Raw genomic sequence first — 15,913 nt, forward strand, 5'->3', positions numbered from 1 at the left:
TAGGAAAACTATAAATGATGTCTTCACCATTGTATCCTTAGCACCTAGCCCATATATGACATAATGAATATTCACTTGAAGAATGAGTAATGCATTGTAACGGCCTGAGACAGGGCTTAGGTTGACAAGAATAGGAAACTATTGTGGTTTTCTAGGTATTGAGGTCTAATAGCGTGATAGCAGTGAGGACAAAGTATAAGACTTGAACAAAAATTGGATAAACAAGAAGGGAAATTCAGATTATTCCCAAATTCTGAATAACTGGGCAAATCGGTGGTTTTGTTAATAGAGCTTGGGAAGGCAGGAGGAGCAGTAGATTTGGAAAGAAAAATATGATATTCTTTTTCAATATTGAGTTTGAAGTTCCAGGGGTACATCTATGTGGATCTGGAACGTGGAGGAGAAGTTTCCTGAACTTAAGTAGGAAATGTGAAAGTCATGGAAGTGATGGTTAAAACTGTGGAGAGACTTCCCTGGCGGTCCAGTGGTTAAGACTCCATGCTTCCACTGCAGGGGGCACTGGTTCGATTTCTGGTCGGGGAACTAAGATCCTGCATGCCATGTGGTGCAGCAGAAAAAAACAACAACTGTGGAAATAGATGAGATTGCAAAAAGAAGAAGCAGAGAGTCAGAATAGGGCTATGGAGAAACCCTCAGTTAGGGGACAGGAGGAAAAAGAGCCTGTAAAAGAGAACTAGTTGATGTAAAAGAGGGTGCTTAGGAATGGAGAAATGAGGATGTGTTAATACCGTCAAATACTGAAGAACTTCTAAAAGGCCAGTTTGTTGGGCAGTTAGGTCATGGTGACCTTACAGAAAGCAATTTCAGTAAAGGATTATGAGGAATGTGACTGAGAGAGGAAAAATGGAACATTGGTATATTTTAAACTTTTACCATTAAGGCAAATGAAATGAGTGAAAATATTTTTGTGTCCCAGAGAATTCTTTATATTGACAATTCTCTTTACTATCAACGATAACGTATATAATAGCACTTGCCCATCTCTCTATATGGCATTTATTGAGTTACTTGTTAGCATTTTTGATTTCTCCAGAGTTTGAATGTCTGTGGCCTTATCCTATTCACTTTCAATCCATAGGACCCAACTCGTGTGTAGGTGCTTACCACCAGTGAGCTTACAACTTAACAGGGCAAAATAAGGCATACAAGGCAGGAAGTGATATAAGATGCCACATGAACTCAGATTACTTAAAAACTGAAAGAATAGCAGTAGTTAGAAGAGTTCTTAAAATTAGTGTTTCACCCTGCTTTGATAATAACTGTTGCTTAGTTTGTTTTCCCTATGTACTAGATTGAGTCTTTGAGGACCAGAACTAGGGTTTAGTTATTTTGGTGCACACAGGGCATGCCTGGCCTGTGGTGAGCAGACACTGAGTCTGTGAATCCCTTTCTGCCACCTTAAGGCTTTACTCTTAATTTTCCTCTTCCTGTTCCGTTTTCTTCATTTTCCCCTTCTCCAGTAGCTGTCTTTGCTTCATGTGTGTTCTTAAGAGGTAGTGTCATGCTACTTCTCCTTTTTTCCCGCTACCTTTTTTTTGTCCTTTTGTAGTCAAGTGCTTTCTCCTGACTCCTTGGTTTCAATCACACTATTCCTATTCCCTTTAAAGTCACCAGTGACCTTTTAAGTCAAATAATTTTTAAAAAATCCTTGTTCTTCTTGACCTGTTGTATTTGAAACCATTCTCACGTACACTGAAATTTCTCAAGGAATTTTATCCCTTCCTAAATATCCGTGCCTGCTATTTATTAAGACCTGAGTTAGCCATTAGTGAGCACTAGTTTTAAATCTGAAATGTACTCCATTTTTTCTGTGTAAGTATAGTTGCCGCAATATGTTATTTAACTTTGGGATTTATGCTGGAAAATATTTTACTCCACCAGTTCGTCTTTTATTTTTATTTATTTATTTTTGGCCGCACCATGCGGCATGCGGGATCTTATTTCTCCCACCAGGGATTGAACCCGTGCCCTCTGCAGTGGAAGCGTGGGTTCTTAACCACTGGACCACCAGGGAAATTCCCCAAATGGTCCTTTAAAACAAGCTAATCTGAAAAACTAATCCATATTATTAAATTTCACTCAATAGCCTGAGGGTAAATATTTCATTAATAAATTAAATAGCTTAAAATTTTCTTAAACTGCTGTCAGTTCTACCTTTTCTTTTTAAAGCTTTTTAAACTCAAGATACTGTTGAGCACACACAAGATAAATACTATGTAAACTCTATCCAGACTCCACATATTAAATTACATTATTTATGCCTATCTATCCTTTACCCACTAAAAATAATGAATTTTTAAAAGAATTAAATATGTAATTGCCAGCCAAAATGAACATAGTATTGTACTTGTAAAGGAATACTATAGGTAGTCTTAATAGTGGAGATTGAGTTAAAGGAAAACTAAATGTAATAAGTATCCTGAACCATGTATGTGAATTACTTTTTAAAAATTAATACATACATTAACATCTGGGAAGAAATGAAAGTAATTAGCATGTACATTTCTAATGGAACCATAACTAAGTTTTGTGGTATGATTTCTTTTTATAGTAAACATACATTAAGGAAGAGGCATTCAATATTTTGAGTACCCAGGTCTCACTGAATACTATTAAGTTGTTTCTCTGAAGGTACTGAAAGAGGTTTCTCTTTAAACTTCTTGAAATTTTTATTTTAGTAGTTGCAAAATCTGCCTGCTTAACAAAATGGCATTAACTATATGCAAAGTAGTATATAATCTTATAAAGGGTTTAATAAATCATAATGCAACTACCTGCAAAGAATGTATGAAGATGTTGCTAGATGGTAAACAAAGTTTAAGAAACAGCAAACTTACTAATGGAGCTCAAATTCCAGTTATTTGAAAATAAATATTTGCTAGAATCAACTAGTAAATCTAAACAGCCCTGCAAAATTAGAATAATTACAAATGACAGAACAACAACAAACAAGCCATGTAATTAATTATCCATGTCTGGGTTATCTAAAAGCAATTAAAAAAATCTTAGTGTCCTCAAGATACTCATCCTGGTATTGAAATCTGCTAGGAGATATTAACCTAGACATAGTAGAATCAAGAGGTAAAACAATATTGCTCAAATATAGAATGTGACATTTTAAGGAAGGTAGGAAGAACATGGTCTTTTTGGTCAGAAAGATCTGAGTCTGAATCCCAACTCAGCGATATACTAGTTATTTAGCTTTGGACAAGTTAGCTAATCTCCCAAGCCTCAATTTCTTTATCTGTAAAATGAAGCTAGTTCTCCATTGGAATTGTTAAGAGATTAAATGAGATAACATATATATCTACATAGTACCTGGCACATACATAATAGCACAGGGCCCTTTGCTGAAAATAGTCATTAAATGGATTGGAAAGTGAAATGTGCATCTTAGGGCCTGAAAGAGGGGAGGCCTGTACCTAAACTCTCAAGCAGGGAAGAAGAGGCTGGTAAGTCAAGAAATTTTTATTAGATTCTGATTTAAAAAAAAAAAAAAAAAAATGGGGAGGGCCCTAGGGAAGGAGAAGCAAGAGAACAATGAGATCACCAGAAAGGAGAGAAGAAAACGAAAAGGTTTTCAGTAGAGAAACTTTATCAACCTGTTTGCTGTTCCTCTTTAGCTCTCTTCTTGTACCTATATAGCTGTGTGGGTACCTCGAGCACCTCTTGTTGCTCAGTCTCATGATGTACACCAACCCTTCCTTGTACACCATTTAGGTAGACAATTTTTTAATCCAGTCAGTCTCAATTTAGATGAATTATATTCCTTGAGAAATGTTATTAAGGCTATTTAAAAAAAAAAAAAACTTATTTATCTGGCTGTGCCGGGTCTTAGTTGCGAGATGTGGGATCTTTAGTTGTGGCACGTGGTATCTAGTTCCCTGACGAGGTATTGACCCGGGCCCCCTGCATTAGGAGCGTGGAGTCTTAGCCACTGGACCACCGGGAAGTCCCATTAAGGCTATTTTAAAAAGTAACTTCTAGGCTGTAAAAAAAAAAAGGGTTTTCAGTACCACTGATCATCTTTTATCTTTGAAGATAAGCAGCTGACAACTTCTTGGAGGACTGTGTTCTTTTAACCATAGCAGTACATAACTGGTGAATGTTACTGACAGTTCAAAGTGCGTCTTCACTCAAATTAGGAAGGTTTTCAATAGCCACTGAAAGTATTATGCTAGGTCATCAATAAGGGATCAATAAAAGAACTTCTAAAAGTTCTTCATACATGGAATTTAATAAAATAAAGCTACCAAAAAAGAAAACAAGGACTTAGCCCTGAGGTTTAAAAGAGTTAATCAGTAGAGGTATAAGTCAGGTGAATTTGCCTCTAGCAACATGAAAGTGTGATAGGGACAATCCAGTTTTATAATTGACAGGGCACATCAAAGGGAACAGAGTGAAGCAAGCACTCAAGACTGATCGGGAGCTCATGTTTTTTCACCTTTGGGGAGGCTAAATAGTCTGTTTCTGTTTGGTAACAGCTTTACAAAAGCAGATAAAGGGAGAAGAGGTAAAGCTTTTCTCTCTGGTTTATTTACTCATTTGCATTTCTAATGATAAATTCAAATGAGGCTGTTTGTATTTGCAACCAACATGAGAAAAAATCCTAATTGGAAAACAAAATTAAAATTTTCAAGGATGGACAAAAATTTATGGGCTATTCATCAAATAAAATTATTACCCAGCAAGTATAAAGAGAATAAACTACTGGTAAGACATGTGGGTTAATCTCTAAAACATGCTCAAAAAAAAGACAGTTGGGTGCATAATATGATTCCATTTATGTGGAGTTCAAAAATGGGCAAAACTGAGACTTCCCCAGTGGTCCAGTGGTTAAAACTCTGCTCTTCCACTGCAGGGGCTGCTGGTTCCATCCCTGGTCTGGGAACTAAGATCCCACATGCCACAAGGTGAGGCCAAAAAAAGAAAACCAGGCAAAACTAATCTCTGGCAGAACCGTGATTGCCTTGGCAGGAGGAAGGGATGGATTGGAAACAGGCAGAAAGAAACTTTCTGTAGTGATGAAAATGTTCTGTATGTTGATGGGGGTGTTTACATAATTGTATGCACTTGACAGACTCATTGTAAACTTGAGATCTGTGCGTTTCATCATATGCAAGTTTTATCTTAATAAAAAAACGCTCTTTGTGTACACCTCCTGTTTGCTGGACCTTCTTTACAAATGGTAATTACTCCTACGAATCTAATCCTTTCAAAATTGCTTTCTTACCCTAAAACTTAGTGTATTTGCCAGGGAAATAGCAAAGATGGTGGAGATTGCTTTTGTTCTAAGTAACTTATGTAGTTTATAAGCAAACACAAAATCCTTTAGGAGGATTGTACTGCTCAATTCAGAGGGGTGAAATCTCAACCTAAATACAATCACAAATAAGGGTGCAAAGCAAGTTCAGTATGTTTTCTTCCATTATGCCCTCTCTAGCTAATCTATTTTGCCAGTAGACATATTATCAGTAGCCTCACTCTTCTCTAAACTCAAAGAATAGAACTTATTTCATTGTAATTTGGCCATCATTTATTCTAGACTGGGAGATACAGTTCTTCACTACAAAGCTACAACATCCAAGGTACTGATGCTATTTTTCTGCTTTAAGATGCATTGATAGAGCTTGTGTATCTGAAACTGGTTCCACAGGCCATGAAGTGTAAAATGTTGTACACACCGCAGTACCGTGCCTATGTGTGGTCTGATGCCCAAACACGACATTGAGGATTGTAGAGAAAACAGGTTCACTCAGAGTATGGTACAATACAGGTGATATAAACAGACAAATCCTTCAAAAGGGAAGATGACAATTTTTATTGTTATTACAAAAGCAAATTTTTTTAACTTCGGTCATTTGAATAATTGCAAGAGCAGACTAAGGGCTTAATCCTCACACAGGCACCAAGTCAGGCACAGTAGGTAGCTACAAATCATAAGAAAAAGGTTTCTTTACCTTGGATTCCCATAATTCCTACCTAGAGCATTCTGCCATGCTTTGGAATTAGGTTAAAAACCCAGCAAACCTAATCAGTTCCCTTTAATTCTGCTTTTTAAAAAATGAGAGCTAGGTATTAACCTGCTGTCTAGTGAAAACTAGTCACTAAATCCTGGCCTGAGAGAGAGCCACATTTGTTTTAGAGCAAAGAGAAGAAACTAGTTAACTAAGAGGTGTGTCAATTTCTGAGAGCCCCATGTGAGTCCTTAAAATGTAGACCTTCTGGGCTCAGACCTCAGTTTTCACCTAATGCATGTGGATGGTCACCTGAGGAGTGCAGGAGCTCCAGCTCCAGCACAAACACTCTTCCCGGGCAGCAGGTAAGGAGGTAGCAGGGACTTGGGCTGACATCTGAAGCACTAAGGTAATGTGCCTGGCAGAGGGTAGCCTCAGGAAGCACAAAATGTAATTCTACCTTTGCTGTCCACAAACCTGAGGTTTAAAGGGCACAGTGGCATGTGTGGCAAGGCAGAAAAGACAATTACCGTTCTGAGAATTGATGAAGAAATCCTGCCTAATTTTCTGCCTAATCAGACATGGTGCCTATCTGCTTCTCCCTTATTTTGGAGAACACTCCAACACTCCCACACCTCCAGGCCCTTAAAACATTTCTTAGTAAACAACTCAGCTAGCACATTACTGTTTCAAGGAAGCATAGGATTAGAGGTATGTGAAAAGTGTATTTACTGAAGGGAAGACTCAATATGTTCTAGGATATTGAAATTTAAGAATATCCTAGAGCCAAAACCATCACTAGTTGAACCAGATTTACCCTACCTGAAATTTGGCAGTAAATTGGTTCAAATGGAATCCACTGAACTACAGGAAAATAACACTTCCTATTCCATTTACTATGAAATCTAATATAACCAACTGACTGCTAAATTTAAACCTACTAAGTCTTTGAACTCAAAGTTGTGCACATGTAATTACATTTATATAACAAGTTGCTGCCATGGCAAGATTTCTAGAGAAAGAAACAAGATCATAAATGTATTAGATGGCATCTGCTATAATCACTGAAAAATTAGCTGGAGGAAATATAAGCCATATTATTTGGAGACAGAAAATCGTCCCCTAAATTCTGTTGATTGCTATCTACCTTACGTGTATATGTCTGTGAGAGGATTAATGGCACAGTTTATTCTGATAAGATAGGCCAATGCTGAAAATTTAGTCATCCTACAGTCAGAGCTATAGTGCTGTTACCAGAATTTTCACAAAGGGTTTTTAAAAGCTGAAAGTTGCGTGGTGTTAAGAGCTACAATAAAAACTGTCCCTCGACTACCTTAAATTCCTACCCAAAGCAGTGAAGCTGTCATCCACGAAGCAGCAGTCCACGAGGAAGTCCATGCCAATGAGGAAAGGTGCTAGAGTGCTGTCATGTGGAACAGCCATCAAAGACCACGGAGTAATTACAGTCACAACTAGTGTTTTCTGAAGATTGCCAGGGAGTTGTTTAGTTGATTTTTTTCAAAAATTCATCATGGAAGCAGTTTTTGACCATAAGTTCACCTTTTTCTTGGGTTGCAAAATTGCGGCTGGTTGAAAGTATGACCCAGAATATCTGCAGTACTTCAGCTGAGGATGCCTGTAACTGTTCAGTTGCATCACGTTCAAAGTCCATCCCATATTGTAAAAGCAGTTCTTGTAGTTGATGTAACTAGCAGACAAGTATGAATTACCTCTTGTTACAGTGAACAACCTGTATTCTTTTATAATTTACAAAGTTTTTACATTCAATTATTACATATTTCAAGACTTTCAATTCAAAACAAATATACATGGGCTTATTTACTCAAGAACACTTTACTATTTGTCACTTAGTTTCATGGCATTATATATACTCAGTCCATCTCTTTTGGTTTGATTTTACATAATTTTCATTGGATAAGTTCTGTTTGCAAATTAAAAACAAGAAGCAAATGCTATATTTCCCCTTCTCCCACAGTAAGAAATAGGATTTAAAATGGCCATTACTTAGATGTTTATTTCAATATCTTTCTTAAATTCATTTCATTAATTTAAAAAACTATAATTAAATAATATATCATGAAAGCTGTATAAAGAACATCATTAATGCAAAGAAAATTGTGATTCTAACATATCTATGCTAAAGAGGAAAAAAATGTTTAGGTCTGTAATATCCTAAGTCTGCAGCCAATTACCCTATTTTTGCCTTGTCAACAATATAAACACGTTTGTACTTACAGAAGACAAAATAACAGTATAGGAATCTGTATTGCTTTTTAAAGGCCCAACATCTCCACACACTGCCAGTTCACTTCAGACATTATATTTGCCCATCCAAGTAACCAGGCAGTGTAATGAGTTTAAAATGCATCAAGTTTAAGTGAGCATTCTTCCCAAAGAACTTCAAAGCCCACAAAAATGTATGGTGTTGGTTAAATTAACAATGAGGTTTCTTCTAAATAATCTTATTTGCATAAATGTACAAGAATCCATTGAAATTTTTATTTCATAATTATTCTTTTTTTTTTTTAAGAGGTAGGCCCTTCACAGTTGATATCCATGTCATTTTACTTGAGTCTTGGCAACATGCACATAATATCCTAAAAGTGTAAATGTTTTAATAGCAAACATAACTGGTTTTTAAAAAATGTGTTCAATTTAAAAATGGAACTCTATCTCTGGAATTAATTTCAATGACTCTTGAGCTTTTAAAGATTCATTAAAATCCAAGCAATTGCTAGTATTTTGTTCTTATTAACTTGGAAGTGGAAAAAGAGTTACTATGCACTGATTAAAGCTCCCACATATCCCAGAAAAATAAAAGCCCAGAGATTTGCAGACATAATAAAATTTATTTAAATTTCATGCAATTTTAATAGCCATGAGTATAGTTATAGGACGCTGCAGGACAGTAGCTATGCTCTGTCCATAAGATGTGGCCTCATTCATGAAATGAATGGCAATTTTACAGTTAAGAGAACAGGATTAGATTAATTTTTATGTTTTGTGACTGGAAATAAATGCAGTCTGACTAGGCTTTTCTTTTCTGAGGCAGAAGATTACAGGGAAGGGACATGTCATTAAATACACAATTACAAAGTATCATCTTATTTAGAGATAAACGAATCTAAAAGAGGCCAAGTCTTTGATAAAGGGGACATCCAATAAACCCAGAAAGTGTCCCTTCCATTCCCCATTTATTCTCATTAAAAAATTTCAAAGTTGTGACACAGTTATAACAGAAAGTCAGCCTTTGATCTAAAATCCACAATGCTGCATTGCGGTTCATCCAAATCATAATTTAGCAAATTTCAAGAAAAAAGTCAATTTCGAAAAACTGAGAAAAACTTACACTGTGCTTGATTCTATTTATCACTGTTAACTTTAGTCTGTGCAGATTCTGATGGTTCTAAAAATGTGTTCATTTAGTTGCTGGATGAGATTTAGCTTTAATCAGCAAGGATCATCCAGCCTTTAAAATTACTAATACAAACAAACAATAAACTGAGTAATTTGTAGAACTGGCACTTGCAGTTGATACAGTTTTCATATTAGATGCATGCAGCTCTTACAGATACTAAAGGAGGCATTTCTGCCAGGTCTCAACATGCTGTCTTTATTGTAAATTCCATTAATTTAACAAGTTAATGGAATTTTTTGTAGGGGTACAATTTTATTATGCTTTATACTTATAAAAACTACAGTATGCTGTTCTTGTATTTTAAAACCAATTACTGTGTTTAAGAAATCATGTTAAAATATAAATTGGCAGAAACTGGTAGACCTAATAAAGCAGTGTCACAGTTGCATAAAGATATTGTATGTATGCATTAACCATCAAAAGAAGGGGTCAAACTAATTTTCTTTTAATACAAACTTGAACATTGTTTGTAAATGCCTCATTTGAAGTAGTGGATAAGGAAAGTTTAGAAAAGTCCAAGTAATAAAATGTACTCAATTACTTGGTAAAGTTAAAAAGCTAATGCAACAATGTTACATCCACATAAAAAACATTATTCAAAAGCAATTCAAATACCGAAAAGGGTTTCAAATTGAATATTTTATTAACATGGTAGTTGTCTTTGTAACATGTGCACACACACTCGCACACTCAGAATGATCTGCCTGGGGGAAAACAAGACTAAGTATGCCTAAGGGGAAATGAAAAATAAAAAAATTCCTGGTAGGTTTTCATTATTGTAGGCAATAATGTCCACATCACTTACAAAGCTATTGCCAAATCTGTCCAAGGAAGCAGAGTTTGAGAGGGGAAGAAAAAAATCTTGGGAAAAATTCAACAGTGGCATAGCAGAGCTCTCAATATGAGAAAGCTGGCATAATGTGGACTTTTGCTGTGAATTTTTGTCTTTGCAAAACATGGGGAGAGGTTTGTCAATGGGCAGAAAATAAGAGTAGGCGGTGTGAAGTAGGCTTTTGCAGTCAATTTTCCTCACAGTATTGTGCAGCGTCATCAAGAAAATGCTTAGTCTTTCTCTGGAACCAGTTTCAGAACTTTTCCAATTGCAATGGTCTTACCTAGAAATGAAATTTTTAAAAAACCTTTTCAGTAGTTAACAGCAAGGCTATTTAAGATATTAAAACTTATTATTTTAAATCATATTTTAAATCATTATTTTACAATGTAAATTACTAATTAACTGGCTTTACCATCAAAGACATGATTTCTGATTAATGGAGGGGAACTGAAGATATGATTTTCTTTCAAAAATCTATGCTTGGAGAAGTAAAATGTGGATATCCGTACAATGGAATACTATTTGGCAATAAAAGGGAATGAATTACATACAGTACATGCCACAACATGATTGAACCTCAAAAACATGCCGAGTAAAATAAACTAGACACTAAAGGCCACAAACTATATGATTCTATTTATATGTCGTGTCCAAAAAAGGCAAACAGAGAGAAAAAGTAGATTTATGGTTGCCTAAGGCTAGGGGTGGGAATAGGTGGTGACTTTGTAAACAGGTATTAGGGTTCCTTTTTAGATGTTCTAGATGTTATAAAATTAGAATGTGGGGATGACTGTACAACTCTGTAAACATAATTCACTGAATTGTATACTTAAAACAGGTCAATTTCATGGTATGTAAATTATCTCATTAAAAGCTGTTAAACAGGGCTCTCAGTCCTATTATAAGAGATACAAAACCCATGTAGATCTTGTGAAAAACCTGAAAGCCAACTACTCTTTAGAAAGAAAAAAAATTCTGGGGCTAAAAATTCTTGCTACATTAATTTCTTCTGCCTGATTTTATCAGGTAACTAAAATTCTCATTTTGTTATATTAATGGGACAAACCCAGTAACCAGTTTCACCAAGAAGAGCTTTAAGATAATGACTTCAAATGGATACCACCTTTATACAGATTTCTCCAAAATAAGGCTCAGGGACCATATTCATCGTATTTCCAGTGCTTGGCATGGCTCCTGCCATGCAGTAGATATACAGTAAAGTTTTTGCTGAATGAAACTGGAACTAATACGTGAAATGACTATTCTGTATTTCAAGTGAACCATGAACTTTTATGTAAAGTTTTCCATAGTCTTAAAATAGTTATCTAAGTTAATATAACAATCTATAGAGAAATGTTTAATAAAAGTCATTTTGTTTCCATGATACCAGAGTTTCATGGCTGTGAGATAAGAAAATTACAGCTGTTCCAATCCATTCAGGTAGGCAGAAATGGACACACACACAAAAGAACATGAATATTAAACTTCTGAAATATTAGGTGTTAAGACTATCAATCTATGTACCCCATTTATCTCCCCCCATTTCAGTGTGGTTAATGTTTATCATATTTGATTTTAAAATGATTTCTTCTGAGCATAAAAAAAGATGTCTACCTCAGAGGCTTGCTTAGCAAAAAATTTGCTACAGGATAGAGTCCTTTCAAGATGAGTTTTAATCACACATATTACAGAGGATTTCATCATAGAAATGTCTTATTTAGTAATAAATAAAATGACTCTCAAAACCCACTGCTTGCAAAATATTAAAATTAAGATTATTCATCTAGAGCATCACTACTCAGATGTGGTCAAGTCTGTCTGCTGTTCAACTCATTCAACTCATAAAACATTTATTATATGAATATATTATAAAACAAGTATCCAAGTTTCCTATGAACTTGCAATGTGCGCTGCACTCAGATGAAGATTACCAAAGCTAAGCATCTTAGATATAACACTAGACATCAATTTAAAGGCTTACCCTCATCTCTTAGAGTAAAACGACCCATCTGAGGGAAGTCTTTAAAGGTCTCAAGGCAGATGGTTCCTGCTGTTCTCAAGCGGGCAATGCATACTTGATCTTGTTTCACAAAACGGGGTCGAGTCTTACTTTTTTCTCCTGATTTTTTGTCTACCAAGCAGATTAAGGCCTATCCAAGAAAAAAGGATGAGATTGGAATAATGTCAAATAAAAGAATCTTTAATACTAGAAGTGCAAATAAGAATACATCACTGTTGCTGATCAAAAATTATCAAGATGAAATGGTCTTAAATCAAAAACCTCAATTATCTTAAAACTCACTGTTATTTCGACTTCTTCAATACAGGTATGGATATGCAGCACCGCATTATAACCTGGGCAGATGATGGATTTGTGCTCTATAATCACTATCTGTCAAACAAAAAAATTCACATCTTTATCCCTAGGTAAAAAAGAATTGAATGTGTAACTCACAATCTCAATAGGGCACCAACTTATTTTTGTGTTAGAAGTGGTAGATCAGGTTGCCTTACCTCCAAGCATGAACTTTGATATCCTTACCTCACTGATCTTCTTGGCAAGCACACAAACTTTAAAGACACAGGCAGACTTTCTTCTCTGGGAAGGCTTTCCTCTATACTCCCCACCAAGGAATTAATCATTGCTGCTCACATGCTAGGTTTTTTCCTCCTAGATGTGAACTTATAGTTTTATCCATTTCCCAGTATCCAAGGTCCAAAGTTAACAACCTTGTATCTGACATCAAAATCTAACTTGATTAGTCATCGTATCTTAGAACTCAAAAATTCTGCGAGCTGTACCAATCACTTACTCTTTCATTCTCCTGGGGAGGTCACGTTGCTAATGACATGGAGAAATTACGTGTGTTTTTCTGTCTGGAAAGTTATTTGCTCTGAATGAACAGACAAACCATGACTTCCAAGGCAACTACGCTCTACTTAAAGTGAAAAACACTTTGAGCAAAATGTAAGTATCAATATATATTATCAACAGGAAATAAAAAACAAAAGGGAACTTACAAAGAATACTACCTACCCAGTACTTGGTACCATCTTAAAGACTTTATGTGTATGAGATATACACATCACAGTTTTGATCTCTATATATGGTTTATTCTATTTCAGTTCCCCTTCTGCACACAATGGCATGTCACCAATGATGGGGACAAAGGAGATTTAAATTCTAGTTTCATTTAGACAGTGAACATCATCATGATAATTACAATAACTGGTTTACCTGGGCATCAAATGTGCGACCAGAATGACAAAGATTATTAGGATCACAAAGTATGAACCCTGGAAGAATCTCCTCCTCTTCAATTCCTTTCAGTCTGATTTTGAGGTTTTCACCTGGGGCTACAGAATCAGTTTCTACATCATCGGAAAGGATTCCAAGAACTTCCACGTTGTGCTTAAAAAGAAACCAAGATTGGAGATTTTTTGACACATTCACTGCATTATAGAATGGAAAATTATCTGTTTGCTGAAGACTTGCAAGTCACATTTTTCTGTGGTTGTTGATTAGCCAAAATAATTCTTTGAGTGTGAAGAAACTTTATAACATTTGTATGACACGAACTTAATGAAAAAAATCATATCCTAGAAGTACAAACTGCCAATTAGAAGATTTATCTGTCACATCCTAATAATTTCCAAATAGAACAAGTATAAACTAGCATTTGCCTTTTTTACTTTTTCAAAATTACAACATTAAATCTAAAATTTGGATTTTAATTTTATGGATGTAATTTTTATTATTATTATTGTTAAATTCCAGGATTTAACAGACATAGCTTCCATTACCTATCAATCCCCCAAACATCCAAAGAATGTACTTTTCTAAGGTTTTTTGAACAGCTAAGCTTTAAAGCACATTGACTGTTTAATAGGTAGTTTCCTTTTGGGGTGATGAAAATGTTCTGGAACTAGACAGTGGTGATGGCTGCACAATACTGTGAATGTACCTAAATGTCATTAATGGTAAAATTTATCTCTCTTTTACCACAATAATTTTTTTTTTAAAAGAGCATATAGATGGGGGAAAAAATGTTAAAAGCAATACTCACTAGTATTCCCTCATTTTATTCCACTTCTGCCCTTGGAGGTAATTCATATTTTTAAAACACATGCCAGAAAACAAACAAAATAAAGCCTTCAAGACAAAAATGAACTTTCTCATGATGGTAGACGTACAGTAGAGAATCCAGAATCGTTATATTCCATACCAGAATTCTACAAACTGTCACTTGCTAAACTCTAGTAGTTTCCCCATACATACACATACACAAATAATGGCTTTCTTTCCCAGAAGGCAGCTTATACCTTACTGATACCTGTCTGTTGAAATTCATTCCAAGAACTGGTAATATAGCCATATTTGCTAGCAGATTCTTTACAGTGATGGGATAAAGGGGTAGAAACTAGCAGTTCCACCATATACAACTAAACAAGTATTGTTTAATACTTTTTGCCCAAATAATCCAGCATAATAATTCCTCTCCCCAAATAAGGACTTTTATAGCTAAACAAAATAGAGCAAGTCTAATCTCTAATCCATACTTATGAAAAATTAAGATTAAGACCAACAAATTCTTAGTTTATGAAAGGTATTAAGGATTTTACCTACTCTAAGTACCTCACATAAGTGGAGTCATACATGATTTATCTTTTTGTGTCTGGCTTATTTCACTTAGTAGAATGCCCTCCAGGTTCATCCATGTTGTAGCCTATGTTAGAATTTCCTTCCTTTTTAAGCTGAGGTAATATTCTGTTGTACGTATACACCACATTTTGTTTGCTCATTCATCCATCAAAGGACACTACAGGTTGCTTCCACGTTTTGGCTATTGTGAATAATGCTGCTATGAACATCAGTTCTTTGTTTTTTATTAATTAATTAATTTTTGGCTGCATTGGATCTTCGTTGCTGTGCACGGGCTTTCTCTAGTTGCGGTGAGTGGGGGCTACTCTTCATTGCAGTGCGTGAGCTTCTTGTTGCGGTGGCTTCTCTTGTTGTGGAACACGGGCTCTAGGTGCGTGGGCTCTAGGTGTGCAGGCTTTAGAGCGCAGGCTCAGTAGTTGTGGTGCACGGACTTAGTTGCTCCGCAGCATGTGGCATTTTCCCGGACCAGGGCTCGAACCCGTGTCCCCTGCAATGGCAGGCGGATTATTAACCACTGCGCCACCAGGGAAGTCCCTGAGCATCAGTTATTCACGGTCTGCTTTCAGTTCTTTAGGGTATATACCCAGATGTGGAATTGCTGAATCATGATTATTCTATTTTTAATTTTTTTGAAGAAATGCCATTATGTTTTCCCCAGCAGCTGCACAATTTTACATTCCTGCCAACAGTGCACAAAGGTTCCAATTTCTCCACCTCCTCACCGGCATTTGTTATTTTCTGGGGTTTTTGATAGTAGCCATCCAGATGGGTGTGAGGTGTTATCTCACTGTGACTCTGATTTGCATTTTCCTAATGATTAGTGACGTTGAGCATCTTTTCATGTGTTTTTTGGCCACTGTACATCTTCTTTGTAGAAATGTCTATTTAAGTTCTTTGCTCATTTTTTAGTCAGCTTGTTTTCTTTTTGTTGTTGAGTTGTAGGAGTTCTTGATATATTATGGATAGTAACCCCTTAACAGATTTATGATATACAATTT

At 35.7% G+C, this 15,913-nt stretch overlaps 2 protein-coding genes across 6 annotated transcripts in view; one reads left to right on the forward strand and one right to left on the reverse strand.

Moving 5' to 3' along the window:
• TNFRSF17 (TNF receptor superfamily member 17) overlaps positions 1-15,913 on the forward strand; it is a 115,444-nt gene that overhangs the window by 3,189 nt on the left and 96,342 nt on the right. The window lies entirely within an intron of this gene.
• The window catches only part of GSPT1 (G1 to S phase transition 1), a 33,909-nt gene continuing 23,814 nt past the window's right edge, over positions 5,819-15,913 (reverse strand). For all 4 annotated transcript variants that reach the window (XM_082360197.1, XM_082360195.1, XM_082360196.1 and 1 more), the window contains 4 exons: positions 13,491-13,664; positions 12,555-12,644; positions 12,234-12,402; positions 5,819-10,532 (listed from right to left, as the gene is read on the reverse strand). In XM_082360197.1, coding sequence (XP_082216323.1) covers positions 10,480-10,532; positions 12,234-12,402; positions 12,555-12,644; positions 13,491-13,664 — 486 coding nt within the window. In that variant the 3' untranslated portion in view covers positions 5,819-10,479. The remainder of the gene's footprint in view (positions 10,533-12,233; positions 12,403-12,554; positions 12,645-13,490; positions 13,665-15,913) is intronic.

Source organism: Balaenoptera borealis (assembly GCF_965194805.1).
Source record: "Balaenoptera borealis genome assembly, chromosome: 16".
Taxonomy (NCBI): domain Eukaryota; kingdom Metazoa; phylum Chordata; class Mammalia; order Artiodactyla; family Balaenopteridae; genus Balaenoptera; species Balaenoptera borealis.